This window comes from Lithobates pipiens, unplaced genomic scaffold, assembly GCF_037356315.1.
Source record: "Lithobates pipiens isolate NorthernLeopardFrog02 unplaced genomic scaffold, aLitPip1_a1.2 Scaffold_23, whole genome shotgun sequence".
NCBI lineage: Eukaryota > Metazoa > Chordata > Amphibia > Anura > Ranidae > Lithobates > Lithobates pipiens.
In genome coordinates this window covers 122,909,922-122,937,043 of record NW_027507785.1, presented here as the reverse complement: position 1 = coordinate 122,937,043, position 27,122 = coordinate 122,909,922, and the positions used below count along the sequence as shown (strand labels likewise).

The 27,122-nt window shown below is 48.9% G+C and overlaps 1 protein-coding gene across 2 annotated transcripts in view; it reads right to left on the bottom strand.

The window, feature by feature from the left end:
* Positions 1–27,122, bottom strand: part of DMC1 (DNA meiotic recombinase 1) — a 791,183-nt gene that overhangs the window by 445,241 nt on the left and 318,820 nt on the right. For both annotated transcript variants that reach the window (XM_077450999.1, XM_077450998.1), the window contains exon 5: positions 7,238–7,320. In XM_077450999.1, the coding sequence (XP_077307125.1) occupies positions 7,238–7,320 (83 nt within the window). The remainder of the gene's footprint in view (positions 1–7,237; positions 7,321–27,122) is intronic.

Here is a 27,122-nt window from a genome sequence, read left to right as displayed (position 1 = left end):
GTGGCAGCGGAGCGCGTCCCTGGCATTGTGGCCGGAGAGAGCGTCGTGGCAACATCTCCTGGAGAAGAAGAAGAAGAAGAAGAACGGAAGGCGGCGGCGACAGAAGACCGGGCCACCGCCTGCAAAAGAGCTATAAGAAGGCGCGGTGGCCCGGCAGAAGAACCGAAGAGGGGGACAAGACCCCCGAAGTCGGGAGAAGAGGCCGGCGGCGGGGAGGAAGAAAGCCGGACTCCTCCGCTAGCAAAAGAGCTACAAGAAGATAGCGGAGGAGTCCGGCGAGAAGACCCCCGAAGACGGAAGACCCCCGGAGCTGTGCAATAAAATATTTTTTCCCTGTGTTGTGTTTTTTTTTTGTACTTTTTTTCCACAGGTGAATGGGTAGGGGTACATTGTACCCCATACTCATTCACATAGGGTGGGGGGCCGGTATTCGGGGGCCCCCTTATTAAAGGGGGCTCCCGGATTCCGATAAGCCCCCCGCCCGCAGACCCCGACAACCAACGGCCAGGGTTGTCGGGAAGAGGCCCTTGTCCTCATCGACATGGGGACAAGGTGCTTTGGGGTGGGGGGGCCGCACGCCCCCCCTCCCCCAAGGCACCCCCCCATGTTGAGGGCACGCGGCCTGGTACGGCTCAGGAGGGGGGGCCGCCCGCTCGTCCCCACCCCCTTTCCTGGCCGGCCGGGTAGCGTGCTCGGATAGGGGTCTGGTGTGGATCTGGGGGGGACCCCCACGCCGTTTTTTCGGCGTAGGGGGTTCCCCTTGGAATCCATACCAGACCTAAGGGCCTGGTATGCTCTCGGAGGGGGAACCCACGCCAAATTTTTTTCAGAAATTTGCCGTGGAGTTCCCTCTTGAGAGCTGATAGTTCTGTCAAAGTCGCCTCCGTATAGACGGAGATCCGACTTGGAGGCGATCTCCATTGAAATCAATGGGTACCGGTCGCCTACAAGTCGGATAGAAGTAGTACAGGAACCTTTTCTGAAGTCGGAGCGACTTCAGTAGTGTGCATTAAGACGGCTCTCATTCACTTACATTGCTTTTTAAATGTTGTCCGACCTGAGGCGACCTGAAGTCGGATCAGGAGTTGCCCCTGTGTGAATGGGCTCTGAAGAAAGGACACTTTGCTACAATGAAAAGTAGTGAGCGTACAGATTGTATAACAGTATAAATTTTCTGTCCCCTCAAAATAACTCACACAGTAATTAATGTCTAAACCGCTGGCAACAAAAATGAGTACACCCCTAAGTGAAAATGTCCAAACTGTGTCCAATTAGCCATTTTCCCTCCCTGGTGTCATGTGTCTCAGTGTTACAAGGTCTCAGGTGTGAATGAGGAGCAGGTGTTTTCGCTCTCACTCTCTTACTGGTCACTGGAAGTTCAACAAAGCACCTCGTGGCCAAGACCATACAGCAGTTTAACAGGACAGGATCCACTCAGAACAGGCCTCACCATGGTCAACCAAAGGATTTGAGTGCACATGCTCAGTATCATATCCAGAGATTGTCTTTGGGAAATAGACGTACGAGTGCTGCCGGAATTGCTGCAGATGTTGAAGGGGTGGGGGCGGCGGGGTGTCAGCCTGTCAGTGCTCAGACCGCACGCCGCACACTGCATCAAATTAGTCTGCATGGCTGTCGTCCCAGAAGGAAGACTCTTCTAAAGATGATGCAAAAGAAAGCCCGCAGTTTGCTGAAGACAAGCAGACTAAGGACACGGATTACGGGAACCATGTCCTGTAGTCTGATGAGACAAAGATAAACTTATTTGGTTGAGATGGTGTCAAGCGTGTGGGGTGGCAAACAGGTGAGGAGTATAAAACAAGTGTGTCTTGCCTATAGTCAAGCATAGCGGTGGGCGTTTCATGGTCTGGGGCTGCATGAGTGCTGCCAGCACTGGGGAGCTACAGTTCATTGAGGGAACCATGAATGGCAACATGTACTATGACATACTGAAGAAGAGCATGGTCTCTTCCCTTCGGAGACTGGATCGCAGGGCAGTATTCCAACAGGATAACAACCCCAAACACACCTCCAAGATGACCACTGCCTTGCTAAAGAAGCTGAGGCTTAAGATGATGGATTGGCCAAGCATGTCTCCAGACCTAAACCCTATTGAGCATCTGTGGGGCATCCTTAAACGGAAGGTGGAAGAGCGCAAGGTCTCTAGAATCCACCAGCTCCGTTATGTCATCATGGAGAAGAAGAAGAGGGCTCCAGTGAAGCTCGGGTGAACGCCATGCCCAAGAGGGTTAAGGCAGTGTTAAAAAATAGGATTTTTGTACTCACCGTAAAATCCTTTTGTCTGAAGTACATTGACTGACACAGCTCCAGTAATCTTGACTGTAGGGTTATTACGCCACCTTCTGGAGAGGACTAGGCGGAACATGTAATACATGTGAAAAACAACAGAACTTTACAGTTCCGTCCAGGGGGCAGTCCCTCTGGTAATAACCCCTCAGCCTACCTGCTGCAGCTCAGTACATCAACAAGCAGTATAATGTAAACCAATATGAGGGGAGGGTGCTGTGTCAGAGACACACAGAAAATGGCCAACAAGCAACTGTACACAGTGAATGAACAGAGATAATGGTGGCAAAACAGCATTATGGTGACAGCATATGTAGAGCCTCCAGACACCCAGTGGAGAGACCACAGACAGCCAGGGACACAAACAACCAGTGCAGCCCCCAATCCAGGGTCAGAGCCCCCTGGAGGACCCCTGGCTCAGGTAAACACACCGCTCAGCAGCCCAGCCATGCAGCATCACCCACGGGGGGGAATAGGGACAGGGAGAGAAGAGAGATAGGAGAGGGACCCCCTAATCGACCTCCCAGGGAATTTCCAGCTGCTCAATCCTGCCGAGGCAGGAAGGGCTGTACTTACCATCCGGACGAGCTGGGGACATCCCATCACAGACTCATTCCTGAGCAGTATGGGGTGGCTGCGGCCACAGCACACTGACAAAGACATCGGTAGTCCGGTCATATGTGTGCCCCGGAGCGTTGCGCTCACCAGCTGCCCCTGGAGCCAGAGGGGCATGTCGTGGCAGACCCAGTACGTAGCTAGGGTCTGCACGCGCTCGATGGCCAGGCTGGGGAGACTACAAGGATCTAGATTATTCAGCCTGTCACCCAGCTGGCTGTTGATAGCAGATCACAGGATCTTAAAATCTTGTGCAAAAGGCAAAATTCCGAGAATCCCAGGACCGATGGTCCCGCAGGGAGCCTAGGTCCTTCTTCACTAGGCAGAAAAAAACTGAGCTGCAGGAAGCAGGCTGAGGGGTTATTACCAGAAGGACCGCCCCCTGGGCGGAACTAAGTTCTGTTTTTCACAATTATTACACGTTTTGCCTAGTCCTCTCCTGAAGGTGGAATAATAACCCTACGGTCAAGATTACTGGAGCTGTGTCCATAAATGAACGAAAGAGAAAATTATTATTATTTTTTTTTAATGGGATATTTATTATAGCAAAAAGTAAAAAATAGTGCTTTTTTTTCCAAAATTGTCAGTCTTTTTTTTTGTTTATAGCGCAAAAAATTAAAACCGCAGAGGTGATCAAACACTACCAAAAGAAAGCCCTATTTGTGGGGAAAAAAATGATCATATGGGTACAGTGAGCATGGCCGCACAATTGTCATTCAAAGTGTAACAGTGCTGAAAATTGGTCTTGGCAGGAAGCGGGTGAAAATGCCCAGGGTGGGGGGATAAAGGGACGGAAAAGAACACAAACCAGGGAGGGAAAAAGTGTAAATAATGGAGATTGGAAAGGGGGGGGGGGAAGAGGGAAAGCGGGGGTGGGGGTGGGGGAAGGGAAACAAGGGGGGAGAAAAAGGAAAGGAAAGGGAGGCAGGAGGAGGGAAAGGGCATAGTATATACTTGATATGCAGATACAAATGGTTTAGGGGTCCTGGCAAATGAAAGCCCGCTGGAGATGGGGGTACTCATATTGAGCAGGATTTACACCACTACAGGGGAGAGGTAGGAAGTGGGGGTGCGTGTAAGCACACTTCTACCCACTGTATACAACCTAGAGGGAAGAAGACAATGGCCACAGATGGATTAGAAAACATATTTGCAGCTCCATAGATAGGAGCAACAAAGTAGCTGTAGTGAGAGGCTGTAACTGTGAGACATTCTTATGCCCCGTACACACGGTCGGACTTTCCAACAGAAAATATGCGATTGGATCATGTTGTCCGAAAATCCAATCGTGTGTGGGCTCCATCTGACTTTTTCCATCGGAATTTCCAACACACAAAGTGTAAGGATAGGAAGAGACACCTTTTAAGTTTATACTCCTCTTATTACATTTAGAGTCTGCTTGCAAAAACAGATATATTTAAGAGACAAAACTGCTCTACATGCTATACTTTGCAAGTTTCTTCTGAAGTGCAAGTTTGCAAGAAGCAGGATGCGCTTGCGGTCGCAGCTGACATTTGGGTTTTGCGTACTTAGAACATATAGGGCGAAGTAGAAACATTGGCCTGCGGTTTTATGTTCCAAATATGATAAGAGCGTAAAGGTTAAAAAACATATTTTGCTTACTGTATGGCTAACATATATGTGGATGTATATGATTGGTTGTCCAAGGGGCCTTCCCCCTTCTACTTTGTGTAATCTCTAAGTGCATATATTCAATGTTCAGGAAATAAAGAATTGTACTCTTGATGAACCATACATCGTGCATGGTGTCTTGATTACCCAACCGGTTAAAGAGTCTTTCCAGTGACCACTAAAGTCCAGCTCGAGCAGAACCAGAGGGGCGCACCTTACAGTAAGTTTGAGAGCTGGATCTCAAATTTTCCGACAACAAAATCTGATCGCGTAAATTCTGATCGTGTGTAGACAAGTCCGACGCACAAGTGCCACACATGCTCAGAATAAATTGTAAGGAGGAAGCGCTCGGTCTGGTAAAACTAGCATTCGTAATGGATATAGCACATTCATCACGGTGCAATGTTAAAAATTATTTCATGCAGCGCATTCTCTTTTTCTTTATAATGCTAGGAGAATGAAGTTGTTTTGCTGCTCATATTCACAGACATCTGACAAACTTCTTTCTTATTATCTTTCACGATTTCATGAATATAATATTTTTGTTTGTCAGATCTCCCCTGAATAATTATTTTAGTTTTATGTTTTAATATTTTTAAGTATTTTGTGTTTTTTTTAATTCAAGATCTCTATTTTTTTGGTCATCAGGACCCCTAAACCATTTGTATCAGCATATCAGGTATATACTATGCCCTTTGCTTCCTCCCGCCCCCCCCTTACCTTTTTCTCCCCCATGGGCCCCCCCTTCCCCTCCCCCTTTGCAATCTCCTTAATTTCTACTTTTTCCCTCCCTGGTTTGTGTTCTTGTCCTTTCCTTCCCCCCCCCCCCCCTTTTTTTTCTCCTTTTTAAACCTTTATCTTTTCTTCTTCCCTTTTCTCCCCTTTCTTCTCCACCCATACCGCCCTCTCCCATTCTCCTTTGCTTTTCCCTCCCTCAAATTTCCCACTGACTCCACACTTCCCCTTTCCCTACACAACGTTTTTTTCTCCCCTTGTCCTTTCACTTTCTCACCCATAATTTCCCAACCCTTTCCTCCCCTCTCCCACTTCTTCACCACAGTCACACTCATCTACCCACAGCTCTTTCAAGCGCATGGTCCACTCATTTCAACTGTTTCACCCTATCTATTCAGATACCAGTCCATTGATTTGCATGCCCCCCCCCCCCTAGTCGCCACAGGGGAACTTTGGTGACGTCCTATGTCCTGTGCCTGCCAGGGTTATAGGTAAGCAGCTCTGCTCTTTCTCCATACATACCGTATCATTGTGTGAAATGTATTACTTTGGTCAATTGTATTGTTATTGATCACCTGTCAATCAAATTACAGGTATCCTCCTGACGAAGTGGCAAAACTAGTTGAGATGTTATCCGTGACCAACTATCCCACTGTGATCCTCCCCATTTGGGGACCATTATATTGGTGATACACATGGATTGTTAGCTTTCTTTTAATCTGTATTTGGTTATTTGTCATGTTTTATTGATTGTGTACTAATAGTTACATTTCTTTATATTTTTCTATATATTTGTTAATTTGTTTGGTGCGTTTTATTTTTGACACTTTTTTTTCTAAGGTGAATGGGTAGGGGTAGGATACTCATTCAAATAGGGTGGGGGGGCGCCTGGGCTCCCCTTGTTAACGCTGTGTCTCGCCCGATCTGTGACAGCGCGGGGATCCGTTCCCTGTGAGCGTGGCAAGGCATGGGGAAGGAGTTCGGCGCCAAATTCAAAAAGTAAAATACACAGTATATATACAGTATACCGTTTACATCAAAAGTGGTTATAGAACAGCTAGAAAACAGCGATAATAAATTAGAATCACTCGCAGAATTGAGCGATAGTAATTTGTGGGCAAATTTGTCATCAAACACTAAAAGTAATGACAGCGACAATTCAGCAGCTCAGAATATCTCAGTGTTTTTGATTTGATTACATTATTGAATAATTTTTATTATTTGTTATAATTATTTATAGTTATTTCTTTTATTATAGTTATAATTTATGATTTCATATTTCAAATTTTATCATACCTGGGATGTCTATTAGACTCTTGTTTGGACGGATTAAATGAATTATTTCTAAGAATTACAGGCCTACAATATAAAACGACAAATTTCCATGCAAAATAATGGTACCCCTTTCAGCGCCTAAAATCTGAAATAATCATACCGCCAGGGAGGTTAAAAGAGAAGATTGGGTATTGAGGTTTCTCCATAATCATATTTGGGTGGATCTGTCCCCCGGCGCCTCTACACTGAGAACCGAGCAATTGAACAACCCAGATGGCTCGGTTCTCACAGCAGAGAGCTGCTGACTGTCAAAAGTAGCTCTCCATTCTGCTTCTCCTCGCTTACTGGTGCTCTGAGATGTGGAGGGGTGGGGTGCAGCCGCCTCAGGCTCTCAGCGGCCTGCTGAGATGAGTGTCAGTCCAGGCACCTGACAGATCCAGACTCCCACTGTTGGGATGACGTGGTGTCTGGACTGATTTCTGTGATGTCAGCAGACAGCGGATTTCAGCCCGCTCTCTGGTGAAAACAGGTCACAGGAGTGCAAAGCGAATTACACTGCTGTGATCCATAGGAGAAGCCCAGCCAAATGAGCTTTGGATGGACTTCTCCTTTAATACACATAACATAACATGCTTTAACAACAAATATATTTATGTAGCCATTAATAATTTACTCAAGTTCCTGGCTTCCTGTAGAGATGTGAAACACCATCTTCCTCTTGATGCTATAATCAAATGCTGTCAGGAACCCAGGCTCCTAAAGAGTATATAAGAAGATAATCACCATAGAGATCATTATTTATTACACAACTTTATCAGTTTAATTTTAGTATCTTCTCATCTAGACTTCTGAAGTGCAAGACTGCAATCTGTCGTAGCTGGGAGCAACAAGGAATACCATGTTAGTAAACACTGTGCCATACACCATTATATTTTATTTCTTGTTGCAAAGGTGATTTAAAGCGGGAGTAAACCCAGTTTAAAAAAACCACTTACATTCCCGGCATGCGGGAAATGCTAACTTTCACATTGGTTGTGCTCTCAACCAAACCTTCAAACCATCCAATGCTGGTGTCATAACTGATCACATGTACAGCATTATGTCAGCTGAAGAATTATTAGAGGCCAAGATGGCCGCTTCCTTGACTGAAACCGATAGGAGGGTTTGCTTCCACTTTAACCACAATAAACGGTGGACTTATTACTTAATATTATTCTAGGCAACATCATTGCAATACAGCTACGAGGCTACAGTAATTTTGAATTTTATACAGGGAATAATGGGTCCACAGCAAAAAAGATTTTTTTGTCCTGACTGTAAAATCCTTTTCTACAGTGATTTGTAAAAGTATTCACCCCCTTGACATTTTTTTGTGATTTGTTGCCTCACAACCTGGAATTAACATGGATTGTTTCAGTATTTGCATCATTTAATTTACAGAACATGCCCTTTTGAAGATTTTTATTTTTTGTATTAAGAAGCAAACAACAAATAGGACAAAATAACAGAAAAAGTCAATGTGCATAACTATCCCCCCCCCCCCCCCCCTAAAGTCAATCCATTGTAGAGCCAGCTTTCAAAGCTCCAAGTCACTTTGTATAAGTCTCTATGAGCTTGCCACATCTTACCACTGGGATTTTTGCCCATTCCTCCTTGCAAAACTGCTCCAGCTCCTTCAAGTTGGATGGTTTGCACTTGTGAACAGCAATCTTTAAGTCTGACCACCGATTTTCTATTGGATTGAGATCTATGCTTTGCCTGGGCCATTCCAACACATTTACATGTTTCTCCTTAAACCACTCAAGTATTTCTTTAGCAGTGTGTTGGGGTCATTGTCCTGCTGGAATGTGAACCTCTGTCCTAGCTTCAAATCACACACAGAGTGGTACAGGTTTTGATCAAGAATATCTCTGTATTTAGCACCATCCAGCTTTCCCTCAACTCTGACCAGTTTCCCCCCGACTGATGGTGTTCTTTGGGTGATGTGATGAGTTTGCACCAGACATAGCTTTTCTTTGATGGCCAAAAAGTTCAATTTTAGTCTCATCAGACCAGAGCACCTTCCTCCATACATTTTGGGAATCACCCACATACCTTTTCGCAAACTCAGAATGTGCCATTTTGTTTTTTGCTTAAAGTAATGCCTTTCTTCTGGCCACTCTGCCATAAAGCCCAACTCTAAGGCGCGTACGACTTATTGACGTCCTATGTACAGACACTCCATTCTCTGTTGTGGAACCATGCAGCTCCTCCAGGGTTACCTTAGGTCTCTCTGCTGCCTCTCCGATGAATGCCCTCCTTGCCTGGTCCATGAGTTTTGGTGTGCGGCCGTCTCTTGGCAGGTTTGCTGTTGTGCCATGTTCTTTCCATTTGGTTATGATAGATTTGATGGTGCTCCTAGGGATTATCAAAGATTTTTTATAACCTAACCCTGACTTGTACTTCTCAACAACACTGTCCCTTACTTGTTTGGAGAGTTCTTTGGTCTTCATGGCAGTGTTTGGTTAGTGGTACCTCTTGCTTAGGTTTTGCAGCCTCTGGGGCCTCTCAAAAAGGTGTGTATATGTAATGAAAGATCGTGTGACACTTAGATTGCACACAGGTGGACATCATTTCACTAATTATGTGGCATTTGAAGGTATTTGGTTGCACCAGAGCTTTTTATGGGCTTCATAACAAAGGGGGTGAATACAAAGGCACATGCCAATTATCCGTTTTTTATTTCAAATAAATAATTTAATTCAATCTTAATTTTATTCAGGAGAAAGGTTGAGAAAGAGAAGTTAAACATTACAAACAATAACAAGATACACCAACAATATGCATCATATGTGTCTTAACAAAAACATGTCCATGGTACAGATAAAAGGATTGAGAGCATGCATAGAAAGCCTATCAAGGGGGGCGTGACCGGAAGCCGACCTGGACGGACGTGTGGCTTGAGAGCTCCTGTCCAGCCCAGCGATACACAGGCCACAAACGGGGGCAACAATCAGCATCTATGGGTCGATCACGGACCACCCGCTCTGCATCCACCCGGGGGTCATCGCAACCGCCCCCGGGCTCCTCGGCAGCATTCCGGGGCTACTTTATCCTGCCCGAAGACTCCCTGGATGGGAGTAGCAAGATGGCGCCAGCCGCTGCCACGCTACACCAGCCTTCTCAGATGCCGCCGCTCTCCACCGCAAGCTCCCCGCGGCGCAGCGGGGATACCGCCCGCGGATCCCTAACGCCGGCTGAAGTGCTCCAGGGGGTGAGTCTTCTGCATGACCCCCCCTGCTCCCCCGGTTCCTCATCCGACCATCCGAGGGACAAGGCCGCACCACGACCTCCGGGGAGTCCCAAGATGGCGCCGGCCGCCGCAGCCACACACCATGAGCGCTGCACGCCGCCACCCGCTGGCCCCCACAGCTCCCCAGGGGGAGACACCTATCCCGGGCGCAGCTTTTTGGCCCCAGCCGACCCACACCGGGGGGTAGACCCTCAGCATCCATCCCCCTGCTCACCCGGCCCTCCATCCACCCATTCGGAAGCTAGGCTCCCATACACACAGTGTACTGCAGGTTACCCCCAGCTGTTCCATATCTGCTCGGACCCGGGGGCCCTTGCTGCGAGCAGCCCCCCCTCAGATTTGTCCGCAGAGCTGGAGGATTTCCTGGAGCTGATACACCCCAAGCACCCCCCGCTGACGTCTGCTTCGACAGGGGGATGGGGGCAGTTTTCTGAGGGGCCAGGCCCCACTGCTCCTAAGGTCCAAAGGCCCCAATGCTCCAGAGACCACAGTGAGTCAAGGGGGCACGCGCTTACACCCCCCTCCTACGCACGGATGGCACAAGCTCCCCTTTAACTAGAGGAAGAGACCCCCCTGAGCCATCGGTGCTATCTTCTTGCGGAGAGGCCTTGTCTGAGCCGTGGGACCCCCGACCCTCTCCATCCCACCTCCAGCACCGGGGTCCCCATGCTCGGGTCCCCCAGATGCCTCCTCCCCCTACCCCTGCGACCCGGGGTCAGACCGTAGGAATGGACTCTCACTGGCAAGCTTATTTACAAGCGATCCTGACTAAAGACGATTTTAAGCAACTTATTGCTGACGTGCAAGCCACATGTCGAGCGGAAATCCAATCTTTACATGCCGGCCTCAAGCACTTAACAGACCGGGTGGAAATGGTAGAAGAAGAATTACAAGACATGAAACTGACAGTCCACCAGACCCAAATGCAGGGATCTGACCACCGCCTTATGCTCCGGGAACTACAGCGCCAAGTGGAGGACTTGGACAATAGGGGGCGCAGAAACAACATCCGCGTCCGTGGCCTCCCAGAATCGGAAGGTTCTGAAGACCTCCAGTCTACGCTACAGGAGTTGTTTAATGGAATGCTGGGAGAGCCCGCAGACAAACCTATCGAAATGGACAGGGCCCACCGAGCCCTCCGCCCTACAGGCTCCTCATCGCAACCCCGGGACATTATCTGTCGGGTCCACTCTTTTCCCCTGAAAGAAGATATCATGCGGAAGGCACGTACCATCCGTAACCTTACCTTTGATAACTCCCCACTGCAGATATACCCAGATCTATCCTGGATCACGCTCCAAAAGCGCAGACTACTGCAGCCTCTCCTGCGCACACTCCAAGACAAGAGTATTGCCTACAGATGGGGCTACCCCTTCAGCTTGACCGCTAAACACCAGGGGAAGATGGCCATCCTACGTTATCCGGAAGATCTGGACTCCTTCTGTGACGCCTTGGAGATCCCCGCCCCCAACTTGCCTGCCTGGGACCTGCTGGCCACGCCGCCTCCACCGCCGCTGGTCTGGCAGAAGGTCTCTTCCACTAAACGCTCCAGGGGCCCTGAGCACCCGCGCAGACCCCCCCAAACACAGCATGAGATGAGCCCGCAGGAGGAGCCACACGGAACACTGCTTTTTCTGCCCTCCCAACCAGACATCGATCACAATGACCCTGCCCTCCTGAGTTCCCACGAACACCACTACGTCTCTTTCCCCCCCCCCCTTTTTTTTTGTCTTGTTTTTTCTCTTGTGCCCCCCGTTGGCCTATAGCCTACCTAATTCCACTACACGAACTGGGCTGGCCCTGGACTCCTCTTGGACAGGCCGGTTTCGGAGTTACCCACCCTCCGTGGTTAGCCACCTGATAGTTCCCTGCCTCTCCCCCCCCCCCTTTTTTTTTTGGCGTTTTTGCCACCTGTTTTTGCATTTCCTTATGGACTCCTGTTTTTCCAGGCCTCCCTGTCTGGGACCTGCCTCCCCGGATTTTTCTACCCCCCCTTATTGTTTGGGAGGGAGCCCGGGGAGCCCAGCCGGGGAGCCCAATTGGAACTTGGCCCTGGGACACCTCGGTTCCTGTAGGTCAGACTGTCAATGACTATGTTATTATTTAATTGTATATGTTTTCTAACTCTTTTTCTTCACCCTAGGCTTCTACCCCCTCCCGCTCTATGGTCCTCCTTATCTGGCACGTCGCCTGACTTCCTCCCCTGGATGCCGCGCTCCCGGATCACGCTTTGCTACTGTTGGCCTCAGCTAAGTATGCTTTTTACCCACTCCCTATATGGCAATGGCTAAGGTACTATCACTAAATGTCCACAGGCTTAACTCAAACAAAAAAAGACGTCTGGCGCTCCGGGAGTTCCGGCAATCACGGGCCGATATCATTATGGTTCAGGAAACACATTTTGACAAGGGGGACTCTTTTGCATTCGCATCCAGTTACTACCCACAGGCCTACCAAGCTTTTAACCCGCGAAAGAGAGCGGGGGTCGCTATCCTTTTTATAAAAGGGGCCCCCTTTACCTGCTCTAGCGTATATCTTGACCCACTTGGACACTTCATTATTCTCAGAGGCACCTGGCAAGCGCAGGCCATTACCCTGTGCGCCCTGTACGCACGCCAACACAGCTTTCTGGCCAAGGTTCTTACCCGCCTATCCCGCACGCCCTCAGACCTTCTTGTGCTAGGAGGAGACTTTAACCTATCCCACTCTGCTGTCCATGACCGTCTGGCAGTGGCCCCTCAAACCCCACAGACAAGGGTCCTTAGGGACTCCAAACTATTCCACCAGCTGACTAGGAGACACGGTCTTTTTGACGTTTGGAGGGCACTTCATCCGACCGACCGCCGCTATACCTTCTACTCTGCCCCCCACCAGACCCACTCCCGTATCGATTACTTTTTTGTAAACCACAACGCACTACGTATTGTCGATTCGGCGCAGATTCTCCCCATCTCATGGTCGGATCATGCCCCCATCGCTCTCTCGCTGAACTTCGGTACCCCCTATACGACGGCTATGTAACTGGTGGCTAAACAACTTTCTCCTACAGCACCCCCCATCCAAAATCGAACTAGAATCCACTCTGGAACACTACTTTAGGGAAAACGGCACCCGACGTCTCGCTCCAGACCTTATGGTCGGCCCATAAGGCTGTCCTGCGGGGTCGCTGTATTGCCCTTTCTTCGGCTATGAAGAAGGATGCCAGGGCAGCCGAACAGGCGGCTACCACAAAACTGAAGTCCTTGGAGGCGAAACTCCAAGTCTCCCCCTCTATCTCACTCCTCCGACGGATCGTTCGTGTACTGGCAACCCTTCGGGACTTAGCCATGAGCCAGGTGGAAAAAGCCCTGGTCCGCCTGAAGCAGGTGTACTACGACAAGGGCAACAAGGCACAGTCACTCCTGGCCCGTAAACTGGCGGAACGAACTCATATGTCTGTGCCCCACCAGATTAAGGACAGGCGAGGTGTTCTTTTGACCCATCCCCAGGAAATTGCGAACGCCTTCTCTGACTATTACACGGATCTCTATAATAAAGCCGAGATACCGCACAATCCCCCGTCACCTGATCTGACGGACCGTATCGCTCGTTACCTAGAGCACGTGCAATTGCCCCGACTGCGGACGGAAGACTTGCTAGGTCTTAATGCCTCTATTACGGCGGAGGAGCTGGAGGAGACGGTGAAAGGCTTGCCCGCCCATAAGTCCCCCGGTCCGGACGGGCTACCGTATGAATACTACAAGGCCTTCCTTCCCCTACTTAGCCCCCACATGACTAAACTATACAATGCCTTTCTCCACCAAACTCCGGTCCTTGCCGACATGCAGAGATCCTTTATATCCCTGATCCCGAAGCCGGACAAAGACCCAGCGCTATGTGCCAGCTACAGACCCATCGCCTTGCTGGACTCTGACTTGAAAATATTCACTAAGATCCTTTTGAATAGATTGAGCGCACTCCTCCCCGCTTTAGTTCATAAGGACCAGGTGGGTTTTGTCCCCTTGCGCCAGGCGGGGGACAATACTCGGAAAATCATTGACTTAATTGATGTAGCCAATAGGGAAAACATGGCATCGGTACTCCTGAGTCTCGATGCCGAGAAGGCGTTCGAACGCCTGAGTTGGCCCTTTATGATAGCCACACTGCGGCACCTGGGCTTCGCGGGACCCTTTCTGCAGGCGGTAATTAATCTCTATACAGCTCCTACATCTCAAGTTAAAACCCCCTTTGCTACTTCACCCGTATTCCGGGTGACTAATGGTACCCGCCAGGGATGCCCTCTTTTTCCCTTGCTTTTTGCACTGTGTGTGGAGCCGCTGGCGACGGCCATTAGGGGCAACCCGGATATTAGAGGGGTGTCGGTGAGAGGCGAGGAATTTAAGGTGTCCCTGTTTGCGGACGATGTCATTCTGACGTTGACCCACCCTAGGATCTCCCTGCCCAATCTTTACACGGAATTGGCTGCATATGGAGCACTTTCAGGGTACAAGATAAATGCGACGAAATCCGCAGCCCTCCCCTTGAATATTCCGGCAGCGGAGGTTGATCACCTACAGTCCACCTTCACTTACAGATGGGAAACCGCCTCCCTTAAATACCTAGGGGTCTATATCACTCCCTCCTATAGTACTTTATACCACGCCAACTTCCCGCCCCTGTAGAGTTCGATAAGAGCCTTTCTCCAAAAATGGAGGCCCCACCGGATCTCTTTACTGGGCAGGATCGCATCTATTAAGATGGTTATCTTGCCGAAGCTTCTTCATCTCTTTCAAACTCTACCCATCCCCGTCCCCTATGCCCACTTGCGGAAGCTTCAGGGGGACGCGTTGAGCTACGTATGGAACCATCGGAAACATAGAATACCAAGCTCCGTTATGACCGCGTCCCGGGCTGATGGGGGCTTGGCATTCCCGAATCTAGTGAAATACTATCAGGCATCCCAATTACGGGGGATCCTTGCGTGGTTCCCGCAGCGGTCCTACAATAAATGGTCGCAAATTGAGAAATTCTGGTTGGCCCCAATTCACCCTAACAGCCTTTTATGGAACATGCAGGTAACGGTGCCTCCCGACCGACTGTTAGGTCCGATGTCCCACCTTCGGCAGCTCTGGCGCAGGTTGTCTGGCTCCGGGCTGCTGCAGTCTAAATGTTCGGTCATGAACTCGTTTCTCTACAATCCCGAAATCCTGGTCAGCCTCACTCACCAGATGTCCTGGCCCTGGGCCTATAGAAATCGGCCACTTGGTTCATCCTGTAACCCGCAGGCTGCTGCCATTCCCGGAGCTCCAGACCAAATTTGACCTACCAAGCCGAACCCTCTTTAATTACCTCCAGATCAGACACTTTGCCCAGACTATAGCCCCCACCCTGCAATTTTCCCCTCCAACTCTGTTTGAACGGATAATACTCGAGGGACGTAACCGTAGGGGTCTCATATCTGACATATACCAACTTCTTAATGCATTCCCAATGGACGCGAAGGGCAAACACGCATACATGTTGAGATGGGAGAGAGAGCTGGGGGAGGTTCTTCCGATGGAGGCATGGCAGACAGTCTGGAGACAGGCAGCCAAAAGCTTGATGTGCACTCTCTATAAAGAAAATTCTTATAAGATCCTTTATTTTTGGTATCAGACTCCGGACCTCCTCCATAAAATATACCCCTCCACCTCCGACCGGTGTTGGCGCTGTCAGCGTGACAGGGGCTCTCTCTTCCATATCTACTGGATGTGCCCCCTAATAGCTTCCTATTGGACTTCGGTCCGACACTTATTGACCCGCCTCTTTGACGCACCTATACCCTTCACGCCACAATTTTTCCTGCTTGGCCTATCGCACCCGAAGATGGCCAAGCCGTCCAGGAAGTTGCTCCGGCACATACTCACGGCTGCCCGCTGCCTGATAGCTCTAAATTGGAAAAAAAATACACCCCCGTCCCAAGAGGACCTGTACGCTAGAATTAAGGATGTTGAACTGATGGAAAAGTTGACGGCTAGGGTAAGGGACAAGCTGGACGAGCATGGTGTGGTCTGGGAGCGCTGGCATCTTCGGGAGGACACGAGGTGAGAGGCCCTGGAAGCAGGGATGCTAATCTACCTAACCTTCTATTCTCTTCCCCTCCCCTTCTCCTCCTGCCCCCCCCCCCTTTTTCCTCTCTCTCTTCTACCTCCCCGTTCTTTTCTTCCTCTTCTCTTGTTACTTCTGTTTGTAACTAACGCCGTGAGCTACAAGTTGGTACTCGGTGTTCCCTGCCTACTGTTTCGGTAGGGCCTGCTGTGCCAGTGATTGCTGATTTTTTCTCTTTAACCAGGCACAGTGGTGTCCATATCTGACAGTTCTATTTTGTATGCCCATCCTGCCGCTGTGCCCTCGGCATGTAATGTTTCTGATTTTGTTGTTGTATATTCTAATAAAAAAACGTTAATTGAAAAAAAAAGAAAGCCTATCAGGAAACCTTTAATGATAATAATCCTTGTTTGGGGGAAAAGGGGGCAAAGAAAATGAAAAAAAAAAAGAAAACAACATGTAATTAATATATATATATATATATATATATATATATATATATATATATATATATATATATATATATATATATAGACTAAAATAGATAAAGCATATAAGCTAAAGAACCCTTCGTCTTCCGTTCAGCCAGGGGGGATCAAGGCTGACCACTGCGCAGAGTAACAGACGAAATTATATAGAAATCTGTAGGAAAATATTACGTGGGGTTCTTACATCGATTCAGGAACAACAGATAAGCCGAAGCCATGGTACATTAGCTAGATGGATTCCTAGGGGTGTATGGAAATATACAGAAAAGAAAAAGGATCAAGGGCATATAAGAGGGGGCATAGAGATAGGGGACAAGGGTCACTCTATCATGGTCCCAGGGCGACGTCATCCAGGCCATGTTCAGCCCAGGAGATAAACTCAGAGGAGTATCGGAACATGGACCATGATGTCCAGGTGAGAGTAAACTGTTAATTTTTACCACATTCCTCTGCCAACAGACGTTCCAGGTCCCTTATGCGGTCCACCTCCGTCGCCCAGTCCCCCAGGGAAGGCATGACCGTCGATCTCCAATGATGGGGAATCACTACCCTGGCCGCCACCAGGAAGTGTCGTAAAATATCTCTTTTGATGGATTTGAATGTACCAGGGAGTATAGATAAGAGAGCCACCTCAGGTGAGGGGTGTAAAGAGGTCGCCATCAGCTTGCAGTAAAGTTTGAATATCTGTTGCCAATACCTTTGAACCGGAGGGCATTCCCACCATATATGGAGCATGGTTCCCCGGGAGCTAAGACACCGCCAGCAGGTATCTGGTACTTCCGGGTTGAAATGGTGTACAGTCGATGGGCATCTGTACCATCTCGTTACCAGTTTAAATCCCTTTTCCTGGGTCTTAATGGCCTGGGATATTTTGTGTGTCAGGATAAAACTTTTTTGCCAGTCAATAGGGGAGATAGGGTGTTGTAGTTTCCCAGGCCACGGTAAACGGAGGGAGGTCAGGGAAAGAGATATTAAGCAAGAGGGAGTAAAGTTGAGATACCACATGTGTTGGAGGTTCTGCCTGCAAGATCAGTTCCTCAAACCCTGTCGGTTCAGCAAGGATATCTGGAATGGATGGGAAAGTGCGCATGTAGGAGATAGTCTGTTGTCTCTGCATCCACTGCATGGGATGTCGGGAGGTTAGACTGGTAGGGGTATCTGTCCTTAAAGTGGGATCCGCCCGAAGGACTTGGGCAAGTCTCCTATGGTCTTCTCTTTGCCATGGTCCGAATTTTGATACCCCCATAGCTGGAGGAAAGGCCGGGGTCCCAAAGAAGGGAGTCATAGGTCCCATGTATTTTGATAAGCCCATTTTGGTCAGCATACGGTCCCAAATCTGGATTGTGTGATAAGTAAGGTTGTTGAGGGGGCCCGACCCCCCCCGGACCATGGGCAAGGTCCATGGGAGGGCGGAGAGATCTATTGGGTTCATATGACTTTCCAACTGAACCCAAAGCTTGGTGGAAGAGTGGTGGAACCAATCTAGTATGCGCGTGAGCACTGCAGCTTTATGGTACAGGGAGGCGTCCGGGGCTCCGGCCCCCCCCCCCCAAACCCTTGGACGAGATAATGTTTCATACCGTATTCTAGGGCGAGCAGCATTCCAAATAAATTTGGAGAACAGTTGGCTTAATTTCCTAAAGTACGAATTAGGTATGTGGATAGGAACGGTTTGAAACAAATATAGGAAACAAGGAAGAACGTCCATTTTCAAAGCATGCACTCTACCTAGCCATGAGAGCCGTTTGGACGTATATGTAGCTAGATCTGCCTGGGCCCTAAGGAGTAGGGGGGAAAAATTCTGAGCAAAGAGCTGGGACGCGTCCGCCGGTATTTGAATTCCGAGATACCTAATGGAAGAAGAAAAAGTTTTAAAGGAGAAAGTAGTCGAGAGTCTTCGTATGGCCGACTTAGGCATGGATATGTTAAGGATTTCTGATTTACTATAATTAACTTTGAAGTTGCTAACCGCTCCGAATTTTTGGAATTCTTGCAGTACTGAGGGTAAGGATGTGCGTGGGTGAGTCACGTACAGGAGCAGATCATCTGCGAATAGGGCGAATTTCGTATGAGTGGGTCCGACTGTTATGCCTTGGATAGAAGGATTGTTGCGTAGAGCAATAGCCAAGTGTTCCATAGTTAGGACATAGAGGAGGTGGGACAATGGGCACCCCTGACGTGTCCCGTTGGAGATAGAAAAGGCTGGAGATAATGAACCATTCAGTCTAATCCTAGCATACGGAGAGGAGTATAGGGACATTATTCTCGCTACCATATTAGTTCCCAACCCTATTTGTTGCAGGGATAATCGGAGGAACTGCCAGTCTACCCGGTCAAATGCCTTCTCCGCATCAACTGTTTAGAGGCATAGTGGAATATTATGGGACCGGGCATAATTAGTCAGAAGGAGGGTCTTTAGAGTATTGTCCCTAGCCTCCCGGCCGCTCACAAAGCCAACCTGGTCTAAGTGTATTATTTTGGGCAGCAATGGTTGCAATCTATTGGCTAGGATTTTGGCAAAGACTTTCAAATCGACACCAATCAAGGATATCGGCCGATAGTTTGCACAGAGAGTGGCGTCTTTGTCTGGTTTTGGGATGAGGCAGATGTGGGCCTCAAGCGTTTGTGGAGGGAACTTAGATCCCTCTGTCAAAGAGTTGAACATCCTAGTTAGAAAGGGTGTGAGGAGGGTGGCGAAAAGTTTGTAAAACTTAGGAGTGAAGCCGCCGGGGCCTGGGCTCTTTCCACTTGGCGTTCCCGCTATGGCTTTGGCAACTTCGTCCTCAGTGTTAGGGGTTTCCAGGTCTGCAATGGTGTCACCATCTAATGTAGGGAGCGCGGTTTTCGAGACATAGGATAGTTTGTCTGCCAACTCGATAGAAGGGGAACCTACTTGTCGAGACAGACGGATATTGTACAAAGATTGATAGAAGTCCCTAAATTCCTCAGCCATCTTAGAGGCTGAGGAGACCAATTCCCCCCGCGCCCCCTGAATATGGGGCACAAAAGCGGAAGAAGCTTTGGGATGCAGGGATCGAGCCAATGACATACCACATTTATCCTGAAACTTGTATTGGTGGAAAGCAAGCTTATCCGAATATGTACGTGCGGAGGTCTCATAGTTCTCAGAGTTGAGATCGTGCCCTAGAAACGTCCGCCAGCGTGGTCACTGTCGGGGATCGTTTATGTTCAGTTTCTAGGTTTCTAAGAGTTTGGATTGCAGCCGTGATAGCGGCCGAACGTTCCCTCTTTAGGCGTGTACCGAGTTGGATGAAGGTTCCACGTAGGACTGCTTTTAATGCCTCCCATTGAAAGGGCAGCGACGTCGTATCAGAGGCATGGTCAGCAAAAAAGTTAGATATGGTATCCGTAACCCTCGCCACACACTCCGAGTTTGTAATCAACGAATCGTTCAATCGTCATGTCCACTCCCTAATCGGAGTGGAGGGGATTGAGAATGTCATGTGAATGGGAGAGTGGTCAGACCAAACCATAGGGTCTATGGTGCATTCAGGGGACCAAACTAGGCAGCTGTGGTCACACATTAAGTAGTCAATGCGACTATAAGTGTGATGTACGTGAGAGAAGTGGGTATAGTTACGGGATGTGGGGGTGTAGCACCCTCCAAACGTCAACAAGACGCAGATCGTAGACTGCACGTTTCAGTGCCCTCAGTTTGGGGAACGAGAGACATGATCGCTAGGTGGAGGAATCCAAGAGAGGTTCTAGAGGTGTGTTAAAATCCCCTCCCAAGACAAGCTTACCCTCCAGGAATCCTGACAGAATCTTCAGGTACTGCAACGCAGATGATACTGGATTGACATTTGGGAGGTAAATATTAGCTATCGTAAATTTGGTGCCCCATAACATGAATTTCACGAAAACATACCTTCCCTGAGGGTCAGACAGATGATCAAGCACTTCTATAGGGAGCGTCTTATGAAAGGCAATAGACACTCCCTTGGTTTTCTGGGTCGGGTTAGTACTATGGAACCATCTGGTGAAGTATCTGCTGGAACAAGAAGGAGTGGAGGCAGAGTGAAAATGTGTCTCCTGTAGCAGAAGCACATTAACTAGGCGTTTGGGCATCTGGTAAAGGATTTGCCCTCTTTTAGCGGCAGTATTGAGGCCATTCGCATTGTACGAACAAATGTATCCTGGGTTGAGACGTCGCTGTGTGGGCCATGATAGAGCGACAAACAAAAAAAATAAAATAAAAAAAAATAATAAAAAATAAAAAACAAAACAAAAACAATTACGACAACAGGAAGGGTAGCAGAGCACAGGAAGAGATGTCCAAAGACAGACGGGGAGGGAGAAAGGAGGGGGGAGAGATGGAAAAGAGGCAGGTCAGAGAGAGCCCCTGGGGTAAGGCGGCTCCAGAAGAATCCTAGAGTGTCCGTGAAAACGTAACACTTTTGTGAAACGAATTGTGCCAATCCTATTTAGGGGGAGAGAACGAGGTTAGATTAGCTGAGTTGTGATCCCGACAACTTAGCAGGCATATATAGCATAAGTGTAACATACCCAAGGACCATGGCGTCTAATGCTCAACTTCGTAGGCACTAAAAAAATAGAATGTATAGCTAATACCATGGTACCCTCGGGCTACAGAAACATTATAGGAGTATAAACAAAAAACAGCAGTGAAAAACAAGGTAGGAACTGGCTGGGGACAACATAAAGGCTCAGGTATTCCCATGTGGTCCCGAGGAGGTTGAACACACCAATTACCACAGTCATAACAGCTTTATCCAAAATCGTTGTCTTAGTCTAGCTCAGATAACGGTGTAAACGTACATCAGTTGCCCCTGACAAAGGCTACTGGGCTCGAGCCCCAGATAAATTTAGGGTTGGTTCTGAGGAGAGACTTGGAATCCCCAGGACAAACCAGGGGACCGTAATTGAGGCATGTCAAGTCAATCCGCAGGCCCAACATTGTAAGGAGACATAATGAGTGTGTCCACTGCAACTCAATAAGCAACATCAGTGGTAATGTCCACCCTTCCATAGCCCCAGCAGTACAACTGCACCAGTGGAGGGCAATGGAAGAACCCACGAGCCTAGCCAGACAGCTAAACCACCCATAGCATTCAAATTACACAGTTAGCAGGAGTCAATGGCAGGGGAACAAACGTACAAAGGGGAGGAAAAAACCAGAGCGTAGGGAACATTGTTAAGGCAAACCCGGCCTGTATCAAGGACAAGACCCGTAACCTCCTAGTGGAGAGAGAGAGTTCAGGTTAGTCTTCTGGTGATGTGGCTCTCCGTATTCTGGGACTGTCTCCGGCATTGCAGAGGAGGACCCGGTAGTTGCTGACGGTCATCTGGAGGATCCAGCCAATTTGGGACGGTGATAGGGTCTCGGTCCAGGAAGAGAAAGAAGGCAGGAAGCTGGTCTGGGTCTGATAGGACAAATTTGTGGTTGTCCTCCCGGGTCACTTTGATGCTGAAGGGGTGGCCCCACGTGTACGTTGCACCTACTGGGCGACTCAATTCCAGCAGTGGGCAGACCACCCGCCGCATGTACAGCGTGTTGCGGGAAAGATCTGGGTACAGGTGTATGGAGGATCCATGCAAGTCCAGTGGGCCCAGGCGCCAGGCCCTGCGTAAGATCTCCTCCTTCAGAGTATAGTAGTGTACCCGGCAAAGGACATCACGAGGGCGATCCCTGCCGTCCCCACCCCCACCCCCAACTCTGTGCACTCTATCCAATTCGATAGGGGACGTAACTTCACTCTCCAGGACCTGATTTAGGATAGCAATAATAGTGGGTTTGAGGTCAGTACCCGAGGTTGCCTCCAGGACACCCTGCAGCCGGATGTTATTCCAGCGGCTCCGGTTTTCACTGTCTTCTATTTCGGAGCTGGTGTTGCCGCAACCGGGAGAGGTGAGCCGTAGATGCAAGTTCAAGTGCCATTATACGGGCCGTATGGTCTTCTTGGGGGTGGCCATTGTGGTCTCCGATGCCGAAACTCATTGTTTGAGGGCATTCAGCATTCAGTTCACTTTGGAGAGAAATTTCCATTTTGGAGGCCCAGGAATCAGTCAGCCCTGAAGGCAGAAAGTAGGGCAGTGGATGTGGAGCCCGGAGCCCTGCTCAAGGCTGAGGAAGACATCTCTTCTGGAACAACTTCTACATTTGTGGTAGGGGACAGTGCAAATCCGGCCAGGGGATCCGGAGGGTCCATCGGGGGATTTGGCTGTACAACCGAGTTGTTCCCAGTGGTAGGGCAAGCCACTGTAGTCGGTGGAGGATGCTTCAGTTTGCCTGGGGTTCGGCTCGTCGAGAGCCTGTCTTTCCCTGCATGGGAGTCTTGTGAGGTTGTACGAAGTAGGTAACGTTGGATAGAGCCTTGTTTTAGTTCAGCAAAGTCAGCAGGATGAGAGCTGGAAGCCGCCATCAGCAAGTTGGGTATGATTAGTGGGGAACACAGCCTGCAGTTGTCAGGATATCACAGAGCTCAGCGGTACATATCGTCAGCCGGCCATCAACAGCCACATGCACCCATAGGTGAAGTGGGAAAGCAGCTAATGCGGTCCGTGTTGGCGGTGGAAGTGGGCTCTTGTTGCAGTGTTAGTGTCCGGGTGGAGCAAGATAGCCACAGGATTGGAACTGGGAGCAGCCCTCCTTCCAGGCATTTGTAAAAGCAGGGGGGAGCAGGGGAGAGCTGGAATAAGTGTTGCAGGGCAGCGGTATGACAGTCTGGGGTGCTCTTGGGGCCGAGGAGGGGGGCGGACTATGGCTAGGCATGAATAGCAGCACTGGGTGGAGCAAGATGGCCGCTATAACAGCAATGAGCCAGAAGCCAGGTGGAGCAAGATGGCCACTGCTAGTCCAGGGGCTGTGTTACCTTTTTGCAGGCACTTTGGGGACTGAGGTATAGATGTGCCACACTATAGACAGTGGTGTGGCAGCCTGGGCATCTCCATCAGGCGAGGGAGGGGCGTGACCTGGCTATGGGCGAGCTGCAGCCCCACGCCCGGGTGTACCAAGATGGGCGCTATACCACCCAGCCACAAGCATTCGGCTGCTTTATTAGGCCTGGATCCGTCCCCCGTCCCTCCCAGTACTGTATATACCTGGGATGGAGCCTTGTTCGGGCGAAGAGAGGGATGGCCCACTCCTCCGAGCCAAGGCCGGTCGCACCTCCGCGGGATGACCGCTGTAGGACACACCGGGGATCCGCAGGCCCTACTAGGCCGCACTAGGCCGGACCAGGCCTCCACGAGCGTCCCCGGAGCTCAGCCGGGCCACCGGAGGGTACAGAGAGGATGCAGGAGAGGGATATGAGGGTGGATGAGGATCCTCTACCTCCCGGTTTGCGTGGATGAAGGCCGGTGTTGGCAGGCCTCGGAGCTGCAAAATGGCAGCCGCAATTGTCCAGGAAAAAGGGCTCTCAGGCCGTCCAGAGCAGGATCTCCGGGCAATATTGTCTCCAAACCCCACAGGGCACCCAGATGGTCAGCTGGGTAAGGTGTCTGGCTCCCAACAGGTCCAAGTAAGTGCGGATGGCAGCGGATTAGGTTGCAGGATTAGCGGAGCTCTCACAATAGACGTCCGCCACTGTTTACATCCGGACACGCCCCCCCCCCCTCATATAAATAATTTTATGCATATATTTTTCAAATTTTACTTCACCAACTTAGACTATTATGTTCTTATCCATCACATATAATTCAGATTAAAAAAAAGCATTGAACTAAAGGTTGTAATGTAACAAAATAGGTAAAAAGCCAAGGTAGGTGAATACTTTTGCAAGGCACTGTAATATTTAATTGGGAGACACAGGAGGTCTTCTACTGTTGGGTTATACTGCGGTCTACAGGAGGTTTGAACACTGGCAAACAAATTATAGGTCAGCCCAGGACAGCCCCTTTAACTCCCAGCACGCTTATGTGGCAAGGCAGTACCATGAACATAATTATAAACACAGTGAGGTGGGCCCCTCATGGGATGCCAAGGAAAGGATTTTACAGTGTGTATAAAAATTGTGTTTTATTTTTTGCCTATTGAAGGAAATAGGCAGTTTTGTACTTTCTGGATGCCTAGAAGCAGTCTTCTGGGGTGGACAACAGCAAACAAAATGCTAACAGGTCCATAAAAAAACAAAAAAACTGGACACTGGTTGCAGCTCAAAAATCCACCTGAAAGACCTTGTTCCTGTACCTAGCATCTGACGATGTTTGCACTTCTGCCCGGTAAAACAAAGAGAATGTTTAAACAGAAGACCAGGTGGCAACCTTGCAAATATGAAAACAGTAGCAAGTTGAAGAGCCCAAAAGGCACTTGCATATCTAGTGGAGTGTGCTTTGACAGGAAAGGGTGGCATCCGATCTTTAAGACTGAGCATGGATGGACAGTCTGTCTGAGCCACAAGGAAATGGTTGAACAATTAGCTGCTCCACCTTAAGGGGGACCATCAGATATGAAGTTAATCTTTCAAAAGAAAGTGGTGGCTGTAAGATAAACTCTCACAGCCAGATCTACAGTACATCCAGGCAATGGAGGGAAATTTTCCGAGGAACTGAGTCAGAGGAACAGAACAATGTCATGATTGAGACGAAAGGCCAAAACTATCTTACGTAGGAAGGAAGTTCTAGACCTTAAAACCAATTTGTCCTTGTGCAAGAAGGGTTAATGCCACCAGCAAACACTTACCTTGAAGAGGTTATGGCAGCAAGAAACACAGCAAGAGTGGAAGAGGTAAATCCCTGATAAGTACAAAAGGCATTTTTTGAAGAGTCAAAATAACAACATTCACAGTCAGGGGAGCAAACAGAGGGAGCCACATGGGTGACAACCTACACAAAGGTCTTTATCATAGAATAAGGAGCCAGGGGTCTCTAGAACAAGACTGCAAGTGCAGAGACCTGATCCTTGATGGTGATGAGGGACATGTGCTGGTCCAAATCCACAGAGAATTTCTCAAGAGTGAAAGCGTCTCACCCTGCACTAAGTAAAGTATGCTTTCCACATATATCCTCGTGATAGACCCTGGGAGAAGTAGACTTCCTAGCTTTAACTATTGCGGAAACTACCAATTCAGAAATGCTTTTGTCTCTCAGAACCTGGGCCTTAAGGTGGTGGTAAATAAATCAGCAGGGTGGTAAGTAAATCAGCCCTCAAGACAAAAGATCTGAACCATCTTGAAAAGCCCACAGAGCATCAGCTACAAGTGGTGTCAGGTACCACATTTGTCTGGGGCAGATTGGAGCTATGAGGTTGGAATACAATATCCGCCTAGGTGAGCCTGAAGCAATGAGGATTACCAGAATTCTCTCCAATCCGACCCTGTGAAGCAGACACGGAAGAAGTTTCTTTTACAAAAGTTTTTCTTTTACAAAAGCGGAAGAAGTTTCAATGGAGAAAAGGTGTAGATCAGGGTGCACTGATCCCATGGAGCCACCAGAACATCCCTTGCTTCCGCTAATGCAGACATGTCCAAAGTCTAGCCCGCAGGCCAATTGTGGCCCGCTTTCCGGTTTACAACAGCCCCATTGGTAATCTGGCTTTGTGGCCCCCAACGGATCCCGGAGCGCCGCAGGGGCCACAAAAGAAACATACCCGTATTTATGTGTGTCATATATATATATATATATATATATATATATATATATATATATATATATATATATATATATATATTTTGTACTCACCGTAAAATCCTTTTGTCTGTAATTCACCAACCGACACAGCTGCTCTCTGTAGCTAACTGGGTTGTATAGCCTGCCATTAGGAGAAACTAGGCAAAATTGTTACACAATACACAGAACTTTATTCACTGACAGACACAGATCCTCTCTGTAACTAACTGAGACGTCCCCAAGCAATGCCAAACGAGGGGTGGGAAAAAACAGCATAAAAACCTCATCCACTATGGAAAGTGGGAACTAGTGAAACTAAACCCACAAAAAACAGCAGTGTGTGGAAAAACACCACTATATAACAGGGTATCCTCAACAGGCGTGATCCCCAAGACCGCAACATTGCAGAAGTAATGCAACAGTGCATTAACAAAAACAGTACTGCGTTTTTATTGAAAAACCAGGAAAAAATTAAATTGCAACTACACGGCCGCCTGGAAAACATTGCGCCCAAAACAGGCATCAGCTGATGCACTGACGTCTACCTTGTAGAACTTGGTAAACATATGGACAGATGATCAGGTCGCCGCCTTACATACCTGAGTGAGACACGCTTGGTGTCGGAAGTCCCAAAACTTTCCGACTGCTCTTGTAGAGTGGGCCGTGACTGGAAAAGGGGGCACCTGCCCCTTCAAGGCGTAGGCTTGTACTACAATCTGTCTGATCCACTTGGAAATGGTGGCCGACGAGACCGCCATGCCTTTCTTAGTACCAGACACCGAAACAAACAGTGAGTCTGACTTCCGAAAGGGAGCTGTGGCAGACAAGTACACCTTCAGAGCTCTAACCACATCGAGAGCTTGAAGGGCCACCTCGTTGGGGTGCTTCGGCTTAGGACACAACGATGGTAATACAATGTCCTCATTGATATGAAAAGCCAAAACCACTTTCGGTAGAAAGGACGGTTGCGGATGCAACACCACCTTATCCCTAATGATGACCAGATAAGGCGACCTGCAGGACAAGGCCACCAATTCTGAAACCCTCCTGGCCGATGTGATGGCCACTAGAAAAAACACCTTCTGTGAAAGGGTCAACAGGGGACTCTCCCTGATATTCTCAAA